The sequence below is a fragment of the Astatotilapia calliptera genome, chromosome 9 (assembly GCF_964374335.1).
Source record: "Astatotilapia calliptera chromosome 9, fAstCal68.1, whole genome shotgun sequence".
NCBI classification, from domain to species: domain Eukaryota; kingdom Metazoa; phylum Chordata; class Actinopteri; order Cichliformes; family Cichlidae; genus Astatotilapia; species Astatotilapia calliptera.
In genome coordinates, this window is record NC_137430.1 from 19,031,640 (window position 1) to 19,055,228 (window position 23,589).

The window sequence follows — 23,589 nt, forward strand, 5'->3', positions numbered from 1 at the left end:
GTCATTATTTCTGACCATCAACCGACCTAAATTCTGGTGAGGTTTCTTTATTTCATTGCACTGCTTGGTGAATGTTATACGTCATGGGAAAGGGTTTTTTTTGTGCTAATTAACTATTAACATCTCTCAAAACTTGTTGAGAAAGGGAGACACTGTCATCTTTAAAAGCGGCATTTATCCAAAACTGAAAGCTGTAATATTAAGTTTCACTTATTATTTAAAATAAAACTAAGTCATGTTAATAAGTTTTAATCTCACGCCCCCTTTAAGCCTTTATAACAGTAGTCTACAATGTAACCAGTAATCTTCAAAAAGAATAACTTACAGTATGAATACTTTTATTTATTTACGTTTTTATGTTTGTTCCATGTATTTATTTATTTATTTATTTATTTATTTATTTATTTATTTATGTATATGTAGTTACTTATAAATCTTGCATATATATATATATATATATATATATATATATATATATATATATATATATATATATATATATATATATATATATATATATATATATATGTATTAGTTATATATATATATAGTTATATGTGTTTATTCGTGTATCGATTTACCTATGTTTGTCTGCGTTACAAATGTATACAGTTATCTATTTATTTTGATGTGTTTGCTGACTTATTAGAATTTCTTTTATACACAAATATATTTAAACACATTTTGTTTTCTTATTTATTTATTTGTCTATTTGTTTTTTAATTATGTATTTACGAAAAGGCGGTCTTAAAGCCAACCCCTAGCTCTCCTCTGGATTGACAACCGTATGCCCCGCCCACTCGGTTTTGACGGACAGCAGTGGGCGGGGTCAGCGCTGCCAAAGGCACGGGGGCGTTTTCGTGCGGGTTTTGCGGAACGGTCCGTTGCGGTGGATGCGTGATTGAGGTCCCGCGGCTAATAATCACCCCCCTTTTTGGGGCCGGAGTGCACGGCGCGGAGGAGCCGCCGGAAAAGGTAACGTCACATCACATCTGCCTGCGCGAGCGGTGTCAGTGTGTGGCTGGCTTTGCTTTCTATGCTGCTGTCGCCTCATCGGTCCCAGGTTTTTCCGCTTGTGGGGAGGGTGGGATGGAGTCAGACAGATGGGGGGCAATGATTAGAAAAAAATTCTGATATATGTAAGTGTGTCGGGCTTGCGTATTTGATCATGACACTGCAGTGGGAGCGCTCCCAAGGTAGATCAGGTCTATGCCAGAAAAAAATTATTGTACATGTAAATTAAATCAGTGTCATTTTTTTGTTATCTTTGTGTGTCTGGGTGGTGTGGAGGGGGGTGGTTTAAGAAAAAAAGGCAGCCTATTGCAACAGACCTTGCAGAACAGCAGCAGCAGCAGGCCTGTTCCTGCAAGTGGCTACCAGAGCCTTTTTTTTAAGATAAGAGAGATGGGGTTTTATGAAAATGTAGGCTAAGCCGAGAGGACCTGAGATTTTAAATCTGTGGCCTAAAACATCATTTCATCTTCTTTGAAAATGTAATTCCTGCACACTGGACTGTCGTGTCCTGTAAGATTAGATTGTCATTTCGAACAATAACCAGAGAGACAAGAGTGTTATTTACTGAAATGGAAAGCAGTGCAATGACAATAACAGCCCGGCCTTGGACTCTCATACACACATGTACACACACACTGTGTGGTGGGATTAAAAGAGATATTCTACAAGCATTTGCCAGTCTTCATATTGCTTGTATAAAGGAATCCGTTGCAACAGCTCTGTTTAAAACACATTTAAGTGCTTTTCACTGCTCTGAAGTGCCGTCACAGTGAAAACACGAAGACTTTACTTATTGATAAAGACCATTCACAGGTACCTAAAAACGCCCTTGTGCTCGACATGCGTGTTTGCTTTTGGTTGTGTAGACTTACGCTCGCATGTCTACGCGTATATGTGTGTTTATATGTGTGTTTGTTTGTGTGTGTGTGTGATGTGGTGATGTCACAGCTTTGTTATAGAAACAGAGAAGCCTTGTGTCCTCATGATTAATTCATGTCCAGCTGCGGGATAGAGACAGAAGCAGCCAGTCACACGCAGACAAGAGGAGCACGTACTTAAAGGAGGCTGAAATAAGTAACTACCGGTGGGGTGGCCAAGGAGACAGGAGGGACAGGTTGTCACAAGGAAAAAAAAAAAGACCCAGACGAGATGAAAAGAGCAGAAAAAAAAACGACTCAAGGGGACTCTCATCATCATCGTCTGCGCTGTCTGACAAGCTTTCAGGCTGTACCGAGGAGGAGCAGAGCATCCTGCTGAGAGGAGTGCATCTGTTGTGTGGCTCCTCTGCATCCTTCTCTGGCTACACTCTGAATGTCAAGCCCCACTGAGCAGAACGGGATCCAGGTCGTCATGGAGACAGGAGCAGACCCTCGCTGGAACAGAGGCAGGTAGTCACTGTATCTTGGCTGGCCCGCTGAGCGTAGAGGCACGCCCTCTGCTGTCGGCTGATAGCATCTGGCCCCTTGGAGGCTGGGCTAATAGAAGGGCCGAGGGGGTCTGAGGGGCTTTGGATGTGAAGCGCTGTGGAAATGATCAGCGCACACTGTGGTGCATTAGCTCTGGGGACACGCTCTGCTCGCTGGAGTGCTATATTTCAAGACTTTGCTTTGGGCGTGTTCTCTTTCCGTTGTAGAGGAGACTGAGTTCATCTACTGTACCCAGCCTGAACCAAAAATTTCAAGCGTTTTCCTTGGCTTCGCCCCCCTTCCTTTCATCCTCTCTTCCATTCCATATTCTTATTCTTCCCTTGTACCTGTTTTCACATCCCATTGATCTCTTCTTCTTTTTCTTCTTCCACCTGTCTACACTCCCTTCCGTATCTTGTCGGCACCACTTTCCTTTTCTGTTGCTTTCCCAAGCTCACTTTCTCTGATCTGTGCCCTCTTTCTGCCTCAATCCCAGATAATTCCCTCTCTGTGGAATTGGAAGATTGGAGCAGGCGAGAGCAAAAGAGAGATTATACTGCCAGATTAGTGGACAGAAGCAGCAATACATAATCTCAGCAGTGACATAAACGTGCACACACACACACACACACACGCGGTGTCATCCTCAGTCTCATGCAAACACGTGGGCACACGTGCACAAAGTATTTGCCACATGAATAAATGCCCAACACTTGTTGTCTTGTTTTTTTTTCTGAAACAGCTGTTTAACTCTCTTGTTTTGGCCTCTGACCCACAGGGTGATGTGCCATCAGCCACTGGGGGGCATTTGTCCTCTCCGCCACCTGTTCAGCCTCTGAAGCTTATGGGATAGGAGTGTGTGCGCCCCTTCCCAACCGCTCTGCATCCCAGCTGGACTCAGTCGTGCCAAAGCTGAATTGCGTTGAAGGAGAAGACATGGGCAGCCCGGGCTCCGAGGTGGGTCTGGCTGGGTCCGTGGAGCCAGCTCTGGAGGCTCTGTGTCCCGAGTGTGGCCAGATCCACCGCAGCTGGGAAAACCACCTTTACAACTACCGTCTGGAAGTGGACGACGATCTGGTGTGCCACATCTGCCTGCAACCGCTGGTGCAGCCTCTCGATACGCCATGCGGACACACCTTCTGCGCCCGCTGCCTGCGTAGCTTCCTCCAGGAGAGGGACTTCTGCCCTCTGGACAGGACCCGGCTGCAGCTGCAGGCATGCCGCAGGTCCAGCATCCTGGTGCACAAGCTGCTGGACAAGCTGTCTGTGTCCTGCCCTTTGACCCCTGTCTGCTCCCTCAGCATGCCTCGCTGTGACCTGGAGGCGCACCTTAAACACAGGTAATAAAGCTTTTATGCAGACAGATGAATGCATGAGATCATTATGACACCGTGCATGCAGTCAGGATTTCATGAGCTTAGCTTCTCAGCTAACAAAGCCACCAGGCGATCGGTTGAACATCCTTTAGTAATAACCACAAGCAGCATTCAGGGCCAATCCGTCCTTGTGATTGGCTTGTTTTTCAGCTGAACCAGTGGAGATATCACAAATCAGAGTCCGCATCACATAGACTTACCCACCATTCTTAACCTTAAAGGTCTCCCCCATCCCGTGCACACGCTTTGGCTTTTGGCCCGTTTGGACCAGGTGCTGTGAGACCCTGCAGGGATTATTGGGCTGTAGGTCATGTGACGGGGGATTAGTGATTCCCTTTCGACAGTCATGGGTTGGCTGACCAGGAGCCTTCGTGTTCTCATTCTGCAACCATGCTGAGCAACTTCAACACCAGAGATCTTTTCAACCACTTCTTCTGTGAGACAGCCAAGGGCAACCCCGGCCTGTGGTGAGTCGAACGCAGTGGGGTGTGAGGTCAGCGTGACTCAGAATGACAAAAAGACATTATTTACTCGCTGGTTTCCACTGTTTTTGTTATTTCAGTCTGTATCTCGGTTTGCTTTGCCTCTTACTCTCTCTGTCTTGCTTCCTCTGTTGCCATGTCTTGCACTGAAGTGCACGATTACGTGTGCATGCATCGGTGTCAGGCTGTCATTGCTGCTTCAAGGATGTAATTCGTGCAGTATGTGATGATGTGTTTGTGCCTGGTTAAGGCATTAAAACCAGTGCTCTTGATCTTTAAGCAGACTCCTTTCTAGTTGAATTTTGACGTTGGTTTGTTGACTGGTTTTTCACTGTCCTCCTAACACCTCGATTAAGTTGAGGAGATTTTCCTTAACAAGATCAGGGTAACAGACTATCACTTACAGTCCTTTAAAAGCTTTTCTGAGTCAGCTGTTTTTCTATAAAAGAATCCCTTTTAAAGAAACGCTGTGTAGCAAAGTGCCAGCCGGTGAAGCCGAAAGTCAACAAGATAACGGTAAATGGTCAAATGTTGCGTAACAACACCAGTTGTCGTCTTCTAGTGAGGCTGTAAGGGAAAAATCTCTTGAGTGTATCCCCTTTAAACATTTATTCTTAAAAGTATCTGCATCCCGGTCTTACCTCAGGAAAGAATACACGCGTAAGGTTGTGTTGACAAGATAAGGAAAGATGGTCTAACAGATCACACAAGGTCACCACGAGGACTAACGCGACATTCTTTAGCAAAGCTTAAATCTCGGCCTCATGCGAACTCACCGCTCCCCTGCAGACTTCGGTTTAAGATAGCAGCCAACAGCCTGCCGTTGTGTTTGTGTGACTTTAAAAGTCAACATTGTTTTTGTTGAAGATTAGGGATCAGACATTAGATTCAAAGAGGAGGACACGGTGTTCCACGATGATTACGGTGGGCTGCTTCATTTTGTTGCCCGTGTACGTGTGAGGAATGAACTTTCACTGTCCCTGGGAAAAAAAACAAAGGAACCAAATGACTACATCTATGTGAGCAGAAGTCTTTGTTTTTAGCATTTACCAGTTTTCCTGTCAAAATTATTTGTTCTTTGCAAAAACGAAAGATTAGACAAGGAAGGAAATTCATTAAAGAAAACAAAATTACTCTGTGTCACAAGGGATTAAACACCTGTCACCTCTAAGCTACCACTTACAGTAATAAAGGAAATTAAGGCTGACACCATACTGACCCTTTGAGGGAGTCGTTGTGCGTTTATTTTTAAATTGTTTCTAAGTGAAGTGTTTCTATTTTTGTAGGCGAAGAAGGGACACGTCGTCCTGTGTTTCTTTTTTAAGGAAACATTTTATAATTAACTTGTAGCTCATTATGTGATCTCAGAGCTATTCATACAACAAATCAGCAGTTTTCTCTGTTTTCAGCTTCTCAGATGTGAGTACTTGCTAGCCTTTGCCTTTGGGAATTTGGGAAAGACGTCTTTTTTCGCTGTTTTATGGCTTTGAAGTGCTTCCTAGCATAGAATTCCCATTCTTCCCAGAGCTTTAAGATCTTCATGTTGCTTGAAAAATTAGATGATGTTATTAATTCAAGCCAGTTTGAAGGGTCAAGGCTAATTTACAACTGAAAATCACAACCACAAAAACAGACTTTTTCTTTTTTTGCTTCTCTTTCCTGGGATTTTATCCTTGTAAAGCCTGAACCAGGACAAAATCGCCAGAAAATTTAAATTTTTAGTGTTTATTCAACCTTCTAACAAATTTTTAAAATCAAAAACCTTAAATATGAATTTGCATAGTAGTTAGGGTTAAAAAAAAACCTCACTATTGCACTATTCAAAGTGTCAGCATGTTTCTGGAGCTTCACTTGTGCTTCACTGATTTAATTTTGGAATTTTAGAAAGAACCTGTTAACTAAAGTCATTGTAAACTTCAGCAGTGTAAGAAAACAAATCTCTCAAGTTTTCTTCGCTTGTGAGCGAGCACCGCATCAAATTAACTGAGCTTGGTTTTCTTTACATGTCGGATGGGGTGATACGCTGACACCTGTTGCTTGATGAAAGGTGTCCAGGGATGCAGAGTCAGCAGACAAATGGGGACGGTCCACGATGCGAGAGCGGGGATGAGCGAGCAATGGTGACCAGCCCTCCCAGGTCACCGCATACACCACAGACAGACCTGAGGGACCGCACGCCGTCACCGCCCTCTGGACCCAATAACAGCTGCGGTAATGGGCCTGTGTGGACAGATGATGCCGGCCTTGACAACCCAGCCTTTGAGGAAAGCACCGAAGAAGACAGTAAGTTGATCTATCGGCCTTGGATTGTCAGTAAAGTTAATAATATAGCTGTCATCCATCTCTTCGTGTCCTTCTGCCTGTAGGTGTAGTAGGGTTGGAGTGTGTGGTCCCCAGGGTGAAGCGGCCCCTCAGTAATCCCTGTATCCATCTCCTGCGCTCCGTTAGCTCCACCTCCTCTGGCTGGGACTGCCCTGAATCCCCGCCTCTGTCTGCTGAGGAGGGTATGACATCATCTGTTCCTTTCACTGAGGATCTTCTCAAAGGGACCTTGGATAATGAAATACCTTACTTCCTTGCGAGCTGTAGTCTTATACAAAAAATGGATAATCACATCCAGTCAGCTTTGTACTAAAGGTTGGAAAGATGTGGAAATTACTTTCTTAAGTGAAGCTTTTTTTTGATAATGTCACTGGTGTCTCCTCTAGGCTGTGTGAAGCTCCCCTCCCTTCCTGAAGGAGAGATAACTGCCATAGAGGTCCATCGTGCAAACCCATATGTAGAGCTGGGAATCAGCATTGTTGGTGGAAATGAGACGCCTCTCATCAACATCGTGATTCAGGAAGTTTACCGAGACGGGGTCATTGCAAGGGACGGGAGGCTGCTGGCCGGGGATCAGATACTCCAGGTGAGAGATCAGTTTCAGGTGTAAATTTTCAGTGTTTTCAGAGAGTGTTTGGAAGATTTGTTGAAGACAAGAGCTTAATAAACATTTTATTAGGAGTCTGTGGGAGATGTGCTGCAGATAGTGCAGCGCTGAGAATATTGTAAACAGTGGAGTAGGGCACATTGTTCTGGATATGCTGTGTGACTGCAACATTTCTAAATTATCCTGACTATCAGTTTCGACATTGTGTTTTGGGGAAAAAGATCTATGTATATATTTTTGGATAGTTTAGAGCTTCACTTAGAAATTAGCCAGTTGTTTTCTCTCAGCACCACATTTACTTTCGTCTTAGTCAACTTTCTATTTTTGGTCTACTATTAAAAGCTCCTCTAATCAATAGTCTTCTGTTAATGGTAATCAGATGAGTACTTGTAGTTGAAAGGGATCACCCTTAGTGAGCAGTTCACTAATATTCAAGATCTGTAGATGTTAGCACCCTTTGGCACACTGTTGTGGTTTCACGGTTCTATTTACAGTCCATTTCCCTGAGAAAGCTCGAGAGCAGACAGTTACCTTTCAGACAGGGGAAGCTATAAATGCTGTATTTCTTTCTCAGTTGTTTTTGGTGTTGACCAAAACAGAGCTAAAAGAAAATGAGTGTGCGACTTAAATGCGTCAGATAGCTAAGAATCTGGTCATGTTTCAAAGCTAGCTTGCTCATCTAGTTTTTATTTTCCATTCCTCTCCACTCCAAGGTGAACAATGTGGACATCAGTAACGTGCCACACAGTTTTGCTCGCTCCACCCTGGCCCGCCCCTGCACCACCCTGCAGCTGACTGTACTCCGGGAGCGTCGCTGTGCCTCCCGGGCACCTCCCTCCTCTTCCTCCTCCACCCCAGCAGTCCCCCATGCCCCCTGCTCCACTCCCGAAGTCACCCCACCCAGCCCAGCCACTCTGAGAATCACCCTGCATAAGCGAGACTCCACAGAGCAGCTTGGAATCAAGCTGGTACGGCGAACGGATGAGTCAGGGGTGTTTGTGTTAGATCTCCTGGAGGGAGGTCTGGCTGCCAAGGATGGCAGACTGCGGAGTAACGACCGCGTGCTGGCAGTCAATGAACAGGACTTGCGACACGGCACCCCAGAGCAAGCTGCTCAGATCATACAGGTGCAGTTTGTTCATTTGGGTCTACAATCCTGGATTTCCCTTTTGGTTTTACAGACAGGGGCTGAAAAATAATTTTGCTACTTCAGATTTGTCTCTAAAGCACAGATTCTGCCCTTTCAGGCCAGTGGAGAACGAGTCCACCTGCTGATTGGCCGACCCAGCAAACCAACTCCACCGCCGCCGCCAAAATCAAGCTCCACCAGAGACCTTTACTGCCTTGATCACTTCCTGCCTAACCACAGCTCTACCCCAAGTCCTGTGGCCATACACCTGTCCCGCACCAGCACCCACAGAGTGAGGACATGACTTGCCCTTTTTGTTTCACCTTTACTTCGTTATAAAATTAGATTTTATGAGATCAAAATCTAAACTGAGGTTTAAAAGTAATACAATAAAAAGAGTATACTTTTTTTTTTTTTTTTGCCGTATTGAAATCAAGCCTGTGTTTCGATTGCTCCCAGGACCTGTCCCAGTGTGTGACCTGTAAGGAGAAACACATCACTGTGAAGAAGGAACCACACGAGTCTCTGGGCATGACTGTTGCAGGAGGGCGGGGCAGCAAGAGCGGGGAGCTGCCGATCTTTGTGACGAGCGTCCAACCGCACGGCTGCTTGTCGAGGGATGGGCGAATCAAAAGAGGTGAACGCTTCCTCTGGACCGATTGAGCCACAACCCAAACATCACATCAGAAAACCACTGCATCTTCTCGCTTCCTCTCTCAGGTGATGTGCTGCTGAGCATCAACGGGCAGGATTTGACCTACCTGAGCCACAGTGAGGCCGTGGGCACCTTGAAGGCCAGCGCTGCGTCGCCCTCGGTCCAGCTGCGAGTGCTCGAGGTCAGCATGGTGGAAGAGCAGGACCATGATGAGCTGCTGCCTCACACTCACGACAGTGACTTTGATGCCAATTGGTCCCCCTCGTGGGTCATGTGGCTGGGCCTGCCCAGGTGAGCACACAGAGGAAATACAATATAGTTCTGGATGTGTGATTGTGTTTTGTGATATGGTGGTGTTGTCAGCAGCTTCAAACAGGACATTATACAAGAAAGAAAAGCTTGTATCTTCATTAAATGTCATGTTTTTCTTGTTTTTATCTTAACTAATTATATATTAACTTTCTGATTTGTGGGCTTTGTGCTGATTGGTTGGTTATTTGTCACATTTTCCCATTTTTTACTATGTATTAAAAATATCAACATGAGCGTCCTGAATCTGTTCGTGGGATCATAATCAATCTATCTGTCTGTCCATCTGTCTGTCCAGCCCTCCTTCACTCTGCTCTCCACCCTCTCCTTGCAGCTACCTGCACAGTAGCCATGAGATTGTTCTGCGCAGGAGCCATCCTGGCAGCTGGGGATTTAGCATCGTCGGGGGATATGAGGAAAGCCATGGCAACCAGGCGTTCTTTATCAAGACCATCGTCCTCGGCACACCCGCATACTATGACGGCCGCCTCAAGTGAGTGATCAGTTGTGCTTTATATGATAATCTGTGGCTTACAAAAACAGGGGGGAGGGGAATAAATAAATAACTTTGTGTGATTTTTACTTCAGGCTTTAAGAAGAAATATGTGTATAATGATCATTATAATCCAGGCTGTCTGCTTGAGGCTTTTGAGGCTTCAGCAAGTACAGAGCAAAGGGTTAGTTCAAGCTCTGCTGTAATCCTGGCAGATCAGCTGAGCTCTGTGCCAGCCTAAATTGGACAGTGGCTCATCTGATACCTTTCATCCAATTGGTAAATCTCAGATAGGGCACTGTTTAAGCTGCTTTAGCCTGCCCAAAGTTGTTGCACAACTGCTGTCCACTTTGCAACCCATCACCACCCTGGCTCCTCCTTTTCACATTGTGTCTGACCTAATCAGTGTTTTCATACCTGATCTCCCTGTGAAATATAAATTACTACAGAAATAACTATTCTTTTGATTGTAGTGGTCCTGACTGAACTTATTTAACAATTGTAAAGGCTCAAAAGGCCCACATTTGTAGTGTGCGCTTATTTTTTATGCTAATATTTAGAGGCATAACTGTCTTATCTATTGTCATAATGCAGCTAGCAAGCAATAAAATAATTCAGTTCTGTAGCTCATCTGTCCATATATCAAAACGAATAACATCTATTGTAGTGTTACGTTTTGGTGTTGTCGGTGTGTTGCTTTTGCGTGACTGTCATGTGTTTCCTGTTTTACTTTGAAAGTCTGTGTTATTTTAGTGTGTTCAGTTTACGTTTCCTTGTCTCGTCAGGTCTAATTTGCCCCAGCTGTGTTTCCCTCCTGTGGTCCATTCCCTAATTGCTCCTTCTATGTATTTAAGCCCTGTGTTTCTGTATGTCATGGTCGCGATCTTCTTCCCCCCGTTGTAAATAGTTTGGCGCCTTGTGTGTGATGTAAATAAATATTGTGTTTTGCTTTAAAGAAATTAGTTGTTGATACTTTCGTTTTGGGATGATTTTGGCGGAAACCCGTATTAGTTTTTCTCGTGTGTTTTTACCTTATTTTTATTTTCCTTATTTTTGTTTTTCTACGTTGCACCCCGGTTGCCTAGGCCGGGGTGTAACATGTGGGGGCTCGTCCGGGATTGCCTTCGCTGGGGGGGTCCGGGGACCGCCCCAGCCTTTGTCGTCTGCTGGAGGGTCCGTGGGACCGCTCCAGCCTTCATTCGCCTTCGCTGGAGGGTCCGTGGGACCACTCCAGCCTTCATCCGCCTTCGCTGGAGGGTCCGAGGGACCGCTCCAGCCTTCGTCGTCTGCTGGAGGGTCAGAGGGACCGCTCCAGCCTTCATCAGTTTCATCTGCCTTCGCTTCAGCCGTCCGTCTCCGCTGGAGGGTCCGAGGGACCGCTCCAGCCTTCGTCGTCTGCTGGAGGGTCAGTGGGACCGCTACAACCTTCATCAGCTTCATCTGCCTTCGCTGAGGGGAGGGTCTGCGGGACCGCCCCAGCCTTTGTCGTCGCTGGAGGGTCCGTGGGACCGCTCCAGCCTTCATCCGCTTTCGCTGGAGGGTCAGTGGGACCGCTCCAGCCTTCATCGTCGTCGCTGGAGGGTCCGTGGGACCGCTCCAGCCTTCATCGTCGTCGCTGGAGGGTCAGTGGGACCGCTCCAGCCTTCATCAACTTCGTCAGCCTTCATCCGCCTTCGCTGGAGGGTCCGAGGGACCGCTCCAGCCTTCGTCGTCTGCTGGAGGGTCCGTGGGACCGCTCCAGCCTTCATCAACTTCGTCAGCCTTCATCCGCCTTCGCTGGAGGGTCCGAGGGACCGCTCCAGCCTTCGTCGTCTGCTGGAGGGTCCGTGGGACCGCTCCAGCCTCCACCAGCCTTCATCCGCTTTTGATCAAACATTTCACTTGGGGTTACATGTTTGATTTTTGGGTGGGGGGAAATGTTACGTTTTGGTGTTGTCGGTGTGTTGCTTTTGCGTGACTGTCATGTGTTTCCTGTTTTACTTTGAAAGTCTGTGTTATTTTAGTGTGTTCAGTTTACGTTTCCTTGTCTCGTCAGGTCTAATTTGCCCCAGCTGTGTTTCCCTCCTGTGGTCCATTCCCTAATTGCTCCTTCTATGTATTTAAGCCCTGTGTTTCTGTATGTCATGGTCGCGATCTTCTTCCCCCCGTTGTAAATAGTTTGGCGCCTTGTGTGTGATGTAAATAAATATTGTGTTTTGCTTTAAAGAAATTAGTTGTTGATACTTTCGTTTTGGGATGATTTTGGCGGAAACCCGTATTAGTTTTTCTCGTGTGTTTTTACCTTATTTTTATTTTCCTTATTTTTGTTTTTCTACGTTGCACCCCGGTTGCCTAGGCCGGGGTGTAACAGTAGGTTTTAAAAAGTTACAGTAGATATGTCTTCTCTCTGAGTATTTTCCTTCCTTTCTCTGTACCCTTTTTGTGTCAGTACTACAAAAAAATATTCAGAATAAAGGCTAATCTTTCCTCAGTGATTGAAGAATAAAGGTAGCGATATTTTTTTTCCTTTTGCCAAAAAGTCTTTTTGGGAGAAAAAAAGCAAACAATGAAATAATCCTAATAAGTATAATCTGTATGCCACAGAGCTTTGTTTTCTAAAACCTATTAAAAACACCTCCCCTAGCCACTCTGTTACACAAGGTTACATGTTACTAAAATACAGCTTCACAGCTTATTGTGGGAAATTCATAAGTGCCATTAAAGATGTTGGAGTTCAAATTGTACCCTGCAATTATTTTAATTGCAAATTAATACGCTGATGATCACAGTCATCTCAAAAGGCTCGTCTTCATGTATGTAGTGCTGTTTGAGCCCAAAGCTATCAGGTCCTGTTTCTAAGCCTATGATAACATGTCTCTCTTTGTCATCTCAGGTGTGGTGACATGATAGTGGCAGTCAACGGCCTGTCGACAGCAGGAATGAGCCACTCGGCCCTGGTGCCCATGCTGAAAGAGCAGCGCAGCCGGGTGGCGCTTACTGTAGTCTCCTGGCCTGGCAGCCTGGTATAGCTGGGCCAGATCATGAGCAGGCTGCGCACTCCATAGAGTCCACCCAGAATGTTCTATATTGGGAACGACCTTGGCCAAAGTGAACTGGTACGTGCTACTGTACATCGCTCCATATCGGGCTTAATCCAGGACCAAACGCATTCAGAACTACTGAAGACCCAGCAGGACCCAAGCCTGTCCTGACCAGGTGGGAACTGATCCAGATCGTGCCACGTCACGCGACAGACTGCACTCTCACACACACTGCTGTGATCATATGGTCATGTTGTCTTCACTCCCACAGGGAGAATAGTACTGCAACTGTTAACAGGCAATCTGTGCTGTAGTCACCTCACCAGGCAGTTGTAGAATCCAGGGCTATATTCAGGTGGATGCATCGATGCAGGTAGAGATTAAATATTTTTGAGGAGTAGTCTGCAATCTGCTGTGATCTAGGATAATGACACTTAATCAGTTTAATCGAGATGTTCTGCAAGACCAGTGCTGTATCCAGCTGAATGAGCCTCAGGCCTTATTAGAAACCTGCCGCACCCTTGGGGCTCAACTGCCCTTAGGCCTCATCACCATGATAAACCAGCTGCAATAGCAGCTGGAGTTTTATACATGTGTTTGAATGTGTGCTGTTTGTTTAATAAACACTTCCTGCAAAGGATTCATGACTCTACAGTGTCATTTTCTACTTTGTAAGCGAATGCTGAAAGCCATTTTGGCATATTACACCAACAGCTATAGAAGCATTGCTGCAGTAAGTGCATTGATGAGGCTTTTATTCAAACAAAAACAGAAATGTGATGTTTCATCATTAAAGAACATCCAGATCTTAACGCAGCCTCAAGGTCTGTTATTCTCCAGAGTTGTGCTGTGTAGCTTTGCAGCAAGCTCGTTGGCCTCCGCTTGATTGGCTGCAGCTGCCGGTCCGGCCCGCTGTGCCATGAGCAGATTCTTTTTAGGATGCAGTTTCTGGAAGAGGAGTAAAGAACCAATGCTGTAACATATTCAAGGACAAAGTGGGGAAAAGCCATCACCCCAAATCCATTTTAAGGTCAATAGTACCTTAAGCTTTTTCTTTGCTGGGTCATGCACCACTCCATGTCGCCACAGGCTTTCCTAATTAACAGCAAAGCAAGGAGAAAATAATTTAGTTTCTGGATTGGGGAAGAAAAAGAAAAAGCCCTGCCATATATAATGAAGGTTACAGGAAGTTGGTCATCACTGAAAACAATGTAGTCTGAGAAAAATCTCAGTTTGTCAACCACGTCATCACCATTGTTGGACAACACTGGCTTGAAAGTTATACATTTTATTCTATACACTGAAGTGCAGGTTCACCTTCATGGCAAAGCTCTTGTTACAGCCAGGAACAGCACAGCTGAAGGGCTTCTTCCCCTCATGGTCTCCCAGAACATGGCTCTCCAAGTTGAAGCGGCGAGTGAACTTTTTCTCACAACCTTCTTTGGGGCACGGAAACATTCTCTTTTCCCCGGAGTGGACGCGAAGCTCATGCAGGCGCAAGAACCAGAAGTTGCTGAACAGCTTGTTGCACTGTCCACACAGCACCTTGTCTGAGACCAGAGGAGTAGTTAGCGTTTTACAGCTGGCATGAGTCACATGGCATCAGTGCTTCCTAGAGTTTCATTTATACCTTTGTGTTCTTTTCTGTGCTTCAGATAATTTGACCAAGTTTTTCCCTGAAAAGGACACCCTTCAGTCTCACAAGGGTAGCCTGCCGCAGAAAGACGAAGGTTTTACTTGAGCACACGCTTTAAGAGAAATTCACTGCTCTGGTACCAACTTACCTTCATGTATTTTCTCATGATGCTTCAGTTTTTTAAGAGTGAGAAATTCTCTCGTGCATCCAGTCAAGGAACAACTTGAAAAGAAATAAGAGGTTAAATTTGAAATGGTCAAATACATGGAAAAAAACAAGTCCTTGCATCAGCCACTCACTGAAAAGGCAGACTCTCTTGGTGCTCACACTGATGAGCTTTCAGCTGGTTCCTCTTGTTAAATTCCTTTTCACAGCCCTGATGATCACACTGAAAAAGCAGCAGAATTAAACAAATATAACGAAATCACAGGACAACTTAAAAGAAAATAAGCCTAGCCATACTTGAAATCTCTTTTCCTGTTGCTGATGGACTCGGGCCATGTGGTTCTTCAGGCTGGCGTTCCTGACAAAGGCCTCGGAGCAACCATCAGCCGGACACCTGGAGAGCAAAGAAGGTAACTGTTCAGGGCAATCAAGTCCTTTTTGTTTTGTTTTTTTAACCTAATGACTTGACATTTAGGCACAAACTGCTTGCTTACTTGTGTGGCTTTTCCCCACTGTGACTGAGCTCATGTCTGGTGAGTTGGTAGCGGGTGCAGAAGCTCTTGTCACAGCTCTCACAGGAGAATGGTTTCTAAGATTTAACATAAGGCCAGGGAGCACTTAGCAGCCATTCAATCCGCCGCATTCAATTCTCACATCAGCTATTTATTGTTTCATGCTTCTAGCATTTCTGAGCCACTTACCAATCCTGTGTGTTTGCAAAGGTGAGCATCAAGCCTCCACGGTTTACTGAATGTAGCTTTACAATCAAAAAATGAGCAAACATAAGTTTTTTGACTTTGCAACCTCTCCCCCATCTTAAATAAGAGATGTCAGGTGTGGCCAAGGAGTAAACTTTTGTTTTCTGTTCGTCGGTGCAGGACACTGAGTGACCTACTTCCACCACATCTCGTGTATTTAATTTATATGATTGGAATGTACCAATTGAGGCAAAAGGGGGTGTCGTGCCTCAAAGAAATGATAAAATGTTAAGCATTCTGTACTCACCTACATTTACGGGTTACTTAATTTAGCATGTAAGATGCAAGAAAATGATTTAGACCCAATGATACTCAAACATTATAAAAGTCCAAGAGTCTTTCCTCTACAATGATTGATACAGGCTTTAAAAATGTCACCCGCAGTCCTTGCAGTAGGTTTCTCTATCAGCTGATCTGCTGTGTGGCACACAGCCCCAGAGAGAGGCGACTGCCTGTCTCCATTAATCACACACACACATTGAATTTACTCCACTAATCTTACTCTTATCAACCCTCCAATAAGGCTCTGTGATTGGTGTGATTTATGGTTGTCTGAAATATTTCTTCAGTGAGCTCCTTTGTAAGCAGCACACCTGAAACTAAATCAAATCACCTTTGAAAAGAAGACATTAGTGCAAATATATATATATATATATACACATGTATATATGTATATATATATATATATATATATATATATATATATATATATATATATATATACACATGTATATATGTATATATATATATATATATATATATATATATATACACATGTATATATGTATATATATATATATATATATATATATATATACACATGTATATATGTATATATATATATATATATATATATATACACATGTATATATGTATATATATATATATATATATATATATACACATGTATATATGTATATATATATATATATATATATATATATATACACATGTATATATATATATATATATATATATATATACACATGTATATATATATATATATATATATATATATATATATATATATATATATATATATATATATATATATACACATGTATATATGTATGTATATATATATATATATATACACATGTATATATGTATGTATATATATATATATATATATATATATATATATATATATATATATATATATATATATATATATATATATATATATATATATATATATATATATATATATATACACACATGTGTATATATATATATATATATATATATATATATATATATATATATATATATATATATATATATACACATGTATATATATATATATATATATATATATACACATGTATATATGTATATGTACATATACATATATGTATATATATATACACATGTATATATGTATATGTACATATACATATATGTATATATGTACATATATACATATATATATATATATTCACATGTATATACATATGTATTCAATAAAATTAGTCACACTTTAATTTTAAAAATATTTTTAACATATGAATTTCTCATTTTGGTGTTTTAAGTGTTAGCATTTGTAAAAACATGTAACTTAAGTCGTGTGTGTGTGTGTATGTATGTATGTATATATATATACAGTATTGCTAAATTCAATTCAATTTCTTTATTGTCCCACAAGGGGAAATTAGTTTAGCTGCAGGAGGATAAAAATAAACAGAACAATACTATAAAATAATAATAACAATAATAATGATAGAAAGTTCAAGGACAATTATTTGCCATTAAGGAGACAATACGCAGTAGGGATAAAAGAGACCTGGAGTCTTTTAGTCCTCCTCGGAGGTACTCTAAAACGGCGGCCGGAAGGCAACAACTCAAACTCACTGTGAAGTGGATGGTTCACACAATTAATAATAGAATGAGCCTTTCTAAGCACATTTCTATTGTAAATGGCCAAAAGTTCATCTTGCCAGCGCCCTGAAATTTTGCTAGCAGTCTTTACCGGAAGTCCCAACCAAATTATACAGCAGTATCCAAATAATATAGAGACACTATATCAACAAACTGTACTTAATAAACCCAGGATGTTTGATATTTTATAAATCCAGTGTTGCAATAGAACAAAAGTGTTCTTTCACACATTTTTAAGACTTAAATAAATTGAGCCCAAATTTTAAGGCTTTAAAAAAAATCATTCACTGACAATCCAGTGACATTATCTGCTTGTCTAAACATTACAGATCGCCCTGTGGGCCCATGCCGTGCTCTCATGTGAAACCTTTGACTGATTTTTGTGAATAAGGCCTATTGAGAGCCTGTTGGGCGTTACCTCAATGCCCTCCCACGCTTCAGGCAAGCATGCTGGGGTCAGTTGACACTGTTATCAATGTCCCCCTCTTTTCTTCCGGCTCCTCCCCCGACTACCAACACCACCGCCACCTGTGCTGTCAGGGACGGAATCAATACAGCTGGCCCAATACCTACATGTATGGCCGTGCCTACACCTGTCTCTGATAACCACACAGACTCTCACCCCACCTATCACACCCACAGATACTGCATGTTTGACCTGCAGTGGGATTTTCTTGTGCTTTTGTAAGCCCTTCAGGCCTATCCCAAACACTCCGTCACACCCACACTTGCATCACATTCTCAGATATTAGTCTCACAATCTCCGAAGGTCTTTTTTTCCAACCAAGAACAGGGAGAATAAGAGGAATGATGAGGCCTCAGATGGGAATAAGATCACAATGAAAACCGCCAGTTCACCCATATGGCAAAAATACATATCCTTTGTTGGTTTTCACTGGAATTTCACATGGGCTCCTCACAGCACAGCAACTAAAGTAGCTAACTCAGTTATTTCAGAACTCTGGGCTAAAGCAGAAGGTTGAAGTAACTGTAGCTAACTTTCATATTTACATAAGATTTTTAAGCAAGTTTAATAATGTTACAGATAAGTAGAAAAAATAGTTACAAAAAATAAATAAATAAAGCTGCTGGAACATGAAATACCCCTAACATCAACGTTTCAGCGGCAATACAGTCTACTGCACGTATAGTTGAATATTCTCTTATGAATCTTTTGTACATTTACTCAATCGCAATCATGAAAATGGAAGAACTCCTTAATTTTTCCTTAGCTACCTGTTTTTGATTTATTTATTTTTTGAGAAGCAGCATAGAGCACATGCAAGGAGGATCTACCCATCGCTGAATCTGTTAGGAAATACCCTGAATCATCAGGGTGAATCCAAATAAAAGCCAACAACACACAGAAAGGTGCCCTTTAAAAAAAAAAAGACTGCAGTGCTACAAATAACTAAGTGTGCCCCGTGACTCAGGAGCTTGTAGAATCACAGTTAGCAGCAACAACTTCACGGCTTTTCTTCTGTATTACTTTATCCTGTCTCTCACGTCGCCATTGTGGAATGTTGTCTTTTTTTTCAGGTCCCGCCACAGCATTTCAATCAGGTTGATGTCTGGACTTTGACTGGGTCATTGAAACATCTTGATTCTTTTCTTTTTCAGCCACTCTGTTTTAGATTTGCTGTTTTGCTTGGGATCATTGTGCTTTAAGTTTTTTATTTTTATTCTTTAACTATTAAACAGATGTGGGTCCAAAACAAGTTCAAATCATGACCCCTCCACCACTGTGCTCACAGCTGGTATGAAGTGTTCGTGCTGACGTGCTGTTTGACTTTCTCCAAATGTGGTGCTGTGCATTACAGTTAAACATCTCCACTTTGGTCTTGTCTGTATAAAACACTCAAGAAGTCTTTGTGGTTTGTTTAGATGTGGCTATGCAAACTTAATCTTGTTAAGCATGTTCTTTTAGCTATTAGAGGCTCCCTCCTGGCAACCGTTCCAAACAAGCCATGCTCGTTCAGTGTTTTTCTAAATGTGCTGTCATGAACTTTAACATTTGTCCTCTTCTGGGAAGACTGGAAATCATGGCAAATGTTGAAAAACAAGTGGAACGATGGATTTCAGATTGTTTGGAAATGGCCTTATAACAGCTACCAGATTGATGGGCAGCAACAGCTGTTTTCCAAAATCATTCCAGATGTTTTTCTTGGCATTGTACTGACACGCACCTGAATGCTCCACACCAACAAACTAGTAAAACTTCATCTGTTTTTCTAGAGCCAGTCACACTTAGTAAGTGCTACTTATCCTCTCAATTCCCATTGAAGCAGTAACAGTGTGTTTTGTTTATTACAATTGTTTCTCTTTTGATTTTTTTCCAGTACTTCCCTTCAGTTACAGCTACCACTTTTCAGAGAATAAATCACAATGGGAATAGAGCTTATTGGGACATTTTTACTTTTTTTGAGAGATTTCAAACCCTGGGCAGATTAACCAAATAAATCTCAAAGATAATACTAACTCTGTGTTATTCAGGTAAAGTGGGAAAGCAGATACTTGTGAAATGTCATATCTGCATATCTTGCCATGTAAGTTCTCCGCATAAAACTCTTGTCTGTGTCCATGACCAACTATCTGCTGTTTGTGTGTGTGTATGTGTGTGTGTGGTTAATATGTAACGTCCTGGGTCGATACAGCTGCTCCGAGCTGCTGGCTGAGCTGACAGACTCAATCTGTGTGTGTCAAATGTGTGATTAAGGAGTTCATAGTGCTCCGCGGCTTTTATCCACAGGCCTCGTCTTTCTGCCCTCCTCCCTCTCGCTTGCTTTCTCTCTCCTATTTACACTCTGTTTCCTCAATCAGTAACTTCTATGAGTCAGGGCCACACATGACACTCCGTGTGTCTGTGAGAACAAGCACACACACACAGGCTCTGTATGTGAGGTGAAAATCACAGAATGAAATAGAAGCGGACAGCCAAAAAATCACAGACATCCCTCTTTGGTTAGTGACCACAAAGTCTTATTGAATTTGTTCTGTCAGCTTTTGCATCATCTCCTTGGCTGAGAATAAAAAAACACCCAAAAGCATGAATCTGATTCATAAAAACCTGGGGTGGCCTTTGTCAGAGGACCAATATTTAATTTTTAATTCAAATGTTCAGCCGATATCTGCATAGATGCCATTTCTCTTATCTAGACACTCCAAGTCAATTCCAGACCTTTCCAATCAATACCAAAGGCTTTGGCTGCCAGCCTGCTTATTGACTGATTACATTTTGTTTTTCAGGTTGTTGGACACGTATTACAATGGCCTGATAACATCCATGCATGAATATCATGACCTCAGGTCTGCAGGGTTATGGATAGGCAGAAATGAGCCTTTTAGAAGTATACACTTTATTTACAAATTCTTCTACAAGTATTTTTTCTCTTTTTAAAAAAAATACAAACTCGGATAATACAACTACAGAAGTAATTTTTTTTTTAAGTCCCTTGAGCTCATTCCTCCTTGCTGGCGATATCTCTGTAAACTGGTCCTAATTTGTGTAAATATTAGGTAGAGCACTGAGGTGGGATGAGATAACCTATTTGTCACGTAACCAGCCAGCCATTCAGCCTCCACTGATTAAATAGCCCACATCAAGCGGTCCACACACAGGTACACAAACACTTACATAGGCATGACCCTGTGTACACATTCTTGTATTCAGCCGGGCAGGTGGGGGGGGGGGGGGTCATATATCAGCTGCCAAACAGTGAAGCTTTATGATTGTTTAAAATATCCTTATTTTTATGAAACACATAACTTAACATACAATGTGGGGGAAAAAAGTTTTCATGTGACTTTATGCAGTCCTGTCACAATCTAAGTGCACTTTTCCAACAAAGTTGCTTCTGAAGGAGCCACAAGACTTCTGGAACAATGTCCTTTGAGCAGATGAGACCGAATTGGAGATGTTTGGCCATAATGCTGATAACATAATGCTGGTAGCTTATCAGCACAAACACCTCATACCGACTGTCAAGCATGGTGGTGGAGGGGTGATGCTTTGGGCTTCCACCCACAGGACCTAATCCAGTGTTTTACCCTGACTCTGAATTATTGTTCCACATCAAGGCCATCGGTCCCGCAGCTAAAGCTGGGTCGAGACCGATTCATGCAACTCATAGGTACGCCAGCAAATCTACAATAAAATGGCTGAAAATTAAGAATCAAGATGTTGTAATGGCCCAAAGTCCAGCCCGGATATTGCAAAACATAAATATATGGTATTCTGAATCTTTTAAGTGAAGTTTAAATTTATTGATTTGGCTTGTTAGTAATTAATCTAATAATACAAAAAAAAAATCTTCCTCACAGGTCAATACTTTAGATTTGAGATGAATTCAACAGATAACATCATAATTATGAACTCCCTGTAGATTCATCCAAGTGTTTTAGAATCTAGTATTATCTAATATAATATTGAAAATGTTATATCCTGCTTTATTTCATTTTTACTTGTGTAAAAAGACTTCATTGGCTTCCCACAGGAACAAATATAGTAACTATTGTTAGAGTATCATCTTGTTAATAGATGCTAAGAATTTAAATTGCTATTCAAAGGCTTCTAAACCACAGATTTTATCTATTAAATGAGTAATAAGACAAAAAAAAATTACTAAAGTCTAAATTATAAATGAATGAAAACTTAAAATGCCCTAGTGCAGAGGTAGGCAGGGGACATCCTAATTATAACATATAACCATGATGTTTGGAGTATGTTTGAGGGAACTGTTGAATCATGTTCTGTGTACACCTAAGGTAAAGTCGTGGATAATACTTCCCCTGGTGACAGTCTCTCACATTCACCAAATATGATACATCAGCACACTTTAGTTCATCTGTCCAGCCACACGCTTGATGCCTTCAGGCTGAGCTCAGCACACACCCTGGTGCACATTGCCACCTACTGTCTAAACAGTAGAAACCCAGCTACCTGACTGAGACCTGATATGCATTTTCATTTGCCTGCTCGATCTAACTTGCACACACCTAATCACCATTTTTATTTTTTAATTCTCCCAGGGAACTCTCGGGCTTCATTTTCTCCCCTTTGATGATATTTAATGAGTGATACATGCATTCTGTTTCTGTATCACTAAATTAAACTGCAAGATTCAAAGCTGTTTTGTTTCATTTAATAAACACGTGGCAACAATTTAGACTCTGAAACCGAGGCTTGCTTTCACGCTTTGCAGGAGTGAATGGGTCTGTAGTGACAAACCAGTGAATGATAAATAACATAATAATAATATATCACAAATAATTAGATAAGTGGTAAATATAATTTAAAAAACAACACTATAGATTAACTGATAGCTGAAAATGTCATTATTTGCTCATTTTTTATACAGAAATGCTCAGCATTCTGAGTTCACCTTTTCAAACCAAAAGTTGCTTCTTTTTTTCAAAGGTCTGGAGTGTTAACGTAGTGTTGGTGTTGCCAGACACTGTAATTGAGCAATCGTTATGACAATAAATTTAGCTCTTAAAAACCTCCAGAAAACTGAGCTTTTCTCTATTGTATAATCAGTGCCATCGCTTTTTCTCATTTAAAGTCATTCCCCCTTTTATCAATGCCCTTCCACTTATCAGGGAAACAGCTACCCACAGAGCAAGAAGTGGGGCGGCAACCCTTTACAGGTTGCTGCCCTGTTACAGAGCCAATCATTTACACTCACATATGGACAATTTAGAATTACCAATAAACCTAACCCCACTAGTGCATTTCTTTGGACTGTGGGAGGAAACCAGCGTACCCAGAGAGAACCCACCAAACATGGGGAGAACATGAAAACTCCACACAGAAAATCCCCGGACAGATGGTGGAGTCAAACCCTGCTCATAGGACCTTCTTGCGGTGACACAACAGTGCTACCCTGCACCCCTTTTTATACAAATTGTAATTTATTACTTTTGTTTGGCATTACTGAGAAGATATGGACACATGATCCAGAACAGGGGAAGTTTGTCTGGTTTTCACAGATCTAACTGAGATAGTGTACAAATCCAGACATACAGCTTTCTTCAGAAAGCAAGTTTACGATATTTAAGATTATTCTCACTATTGCATTTGGGTGTAAACGCCCATATTGTCCTTACCCTCCTGTGTACTCACAGGGGAAATGTAAACTAGTAGAAACCTGTCAGCTACAGCTGTGCAGATGTGAAATGCTTGTGACATGTGTGCCAGTCACTCTCAGTTCGCCGGTGAAATGAAATTCTCTTTATTTCATTTAGAGCAATCAAAGGAGGAGAATCATCACTGAGTGATGGCTCATCATGACACAGAAATACATGATCAAATGTGTGAACAGATGACACAACTGCAAGGAG

At 42.1% G+C, this 23,589-nt stretch overlaps 2 protein-coding genes across 6 annotated transcripts; one reads left to right on the forward strand and one right to left on the reverse strand.

The window, feature by feature from the left end:
* Nucleotides 1–782: 782 nt before the first annotated feature.
* Nucleotides 783–13,453, forward strand: lnx2a (ligand of numb-protein X 2a). 5 transcript variants are annotated; one of them, XM_026179984.2, is made up of 11 exons: nucleotides 783–975; nucleotides 3,199–3,760; nucleotides 6,326–6,561; nucleotides 6,645–6,782; nucleotides 6,987–7,186; nucleotides 7,921–8,334; nucleotides 8,455–8,628; nucleotides 8,796–8,973; nucleotides 9,057–9,282; nucleotides 9,599–9,793; nucleotides 12,666–13,453. In XM_026179984.2, exons 2-11 carry the CDS (start codon nucleotides 3,357–3,359, stop codon nucleotides 12,799–12,801), a joined length of 2,301 nt encoding a protein of 766 aa, XP_026035769.1. In that variant the 5' UTR covers nucleotides 783–975; nucleotides 3,199–3,356; the 3' UTR covers nucleotides 12,802–13,453. The 5 variants fall into 5 exon arrangements, with proteins under 5 accessions (XP_026035769.1, XP_026035772.1, XP_080162624.1 ...); XM_026179987.2 differs by having other exon boundaries at nucleotides 788–975; nucleotides 9,635–9,793; XM_080306498.1 differs by lacking the exon at nucleotides 783–975 and adding an exon at nucleotides 1,553–2,402.
* Nucleotides 13,454–13,551: 98 nt separating this feature from the next.
* Nucleotides 13,552–15,519, reverse strand: gtf3ab (general transcription factor IIIA, b). The gene is made up of 9 exons (XM_026179989.2): nucleotides 15,316–15,519; nucleotides 15,109–15,203; nucleotides 14,912–15,008; nucleotides 14,749–14,837; nucleotides 14,598–14,671; nucleotides 14,444–14,524; nucleotides 14,131–14,363; nucleotides 13,855–13,908; nucleotides 13,552–13,761 (listed from the first exon to the last, which is right to left on the reverse strand). The coding sequence occupies exons 1-9, from the start codon at nucleotides 15,427–15,429 to the stop codon at nucleotides 13,633–13,635; spliced, it is 966 nt and encodes a 321-aa protein (XP_026035774.2). The 5' UTR covers nucleotides 15,430–15,519; the 3' UTR covers nucleotides 13,552–13,632.
* Between the last annotated feature and the right edge of the window lie 8,070 nt (nucleotides 15,520–23,589).

Bases quoted from the DNA above. Each gene is read 5' to 3' on its own strand.
- gtf3ab (XM_026179989.2), bottom strand. From the start codon at position 15,429: ATGGGGGAGAGGTTGCAAAGTCAAAAAACTTATGTTTGCTCATTTTTT. The intron at 14,838-14,911 runs GTATGGCTAGGC...CTGCTTTTTCAG, and splicing joins AACAGGAAAAGAGATTTCAA to TGTGATCATCAGGGCTGTGA. The intron at 13,762-13,854 runs GTACTATTGACC...CTCCTCTTCCAG, and splicing joins CAGCAAAGAAAAAGCTTAAG to AAACTGCATCCTAAAAAGAA.
- lnx2a (XM_026179984.2), top strand. From the start codon at position 3,357: ATGGGCAGCCCGGGCTCCGAGGTGGGTCTGGCTGGGTCCGTGGAGCCA. The intron at 3,761-6,325 runs GTAATAAAGCTT...GCTTGATGAAAG, and splicing joins GAGGCGCACCTTAAACACAG to GTGTCCAGGGATGCAGAGTC. The intron at 8,629-8,795 runs GTGAGGACATGA...GATTGCTCCCAG, and splicing joins CCCGCACCAGCACCCACAGA to GACCTGTCCCAGTGTGTGAC.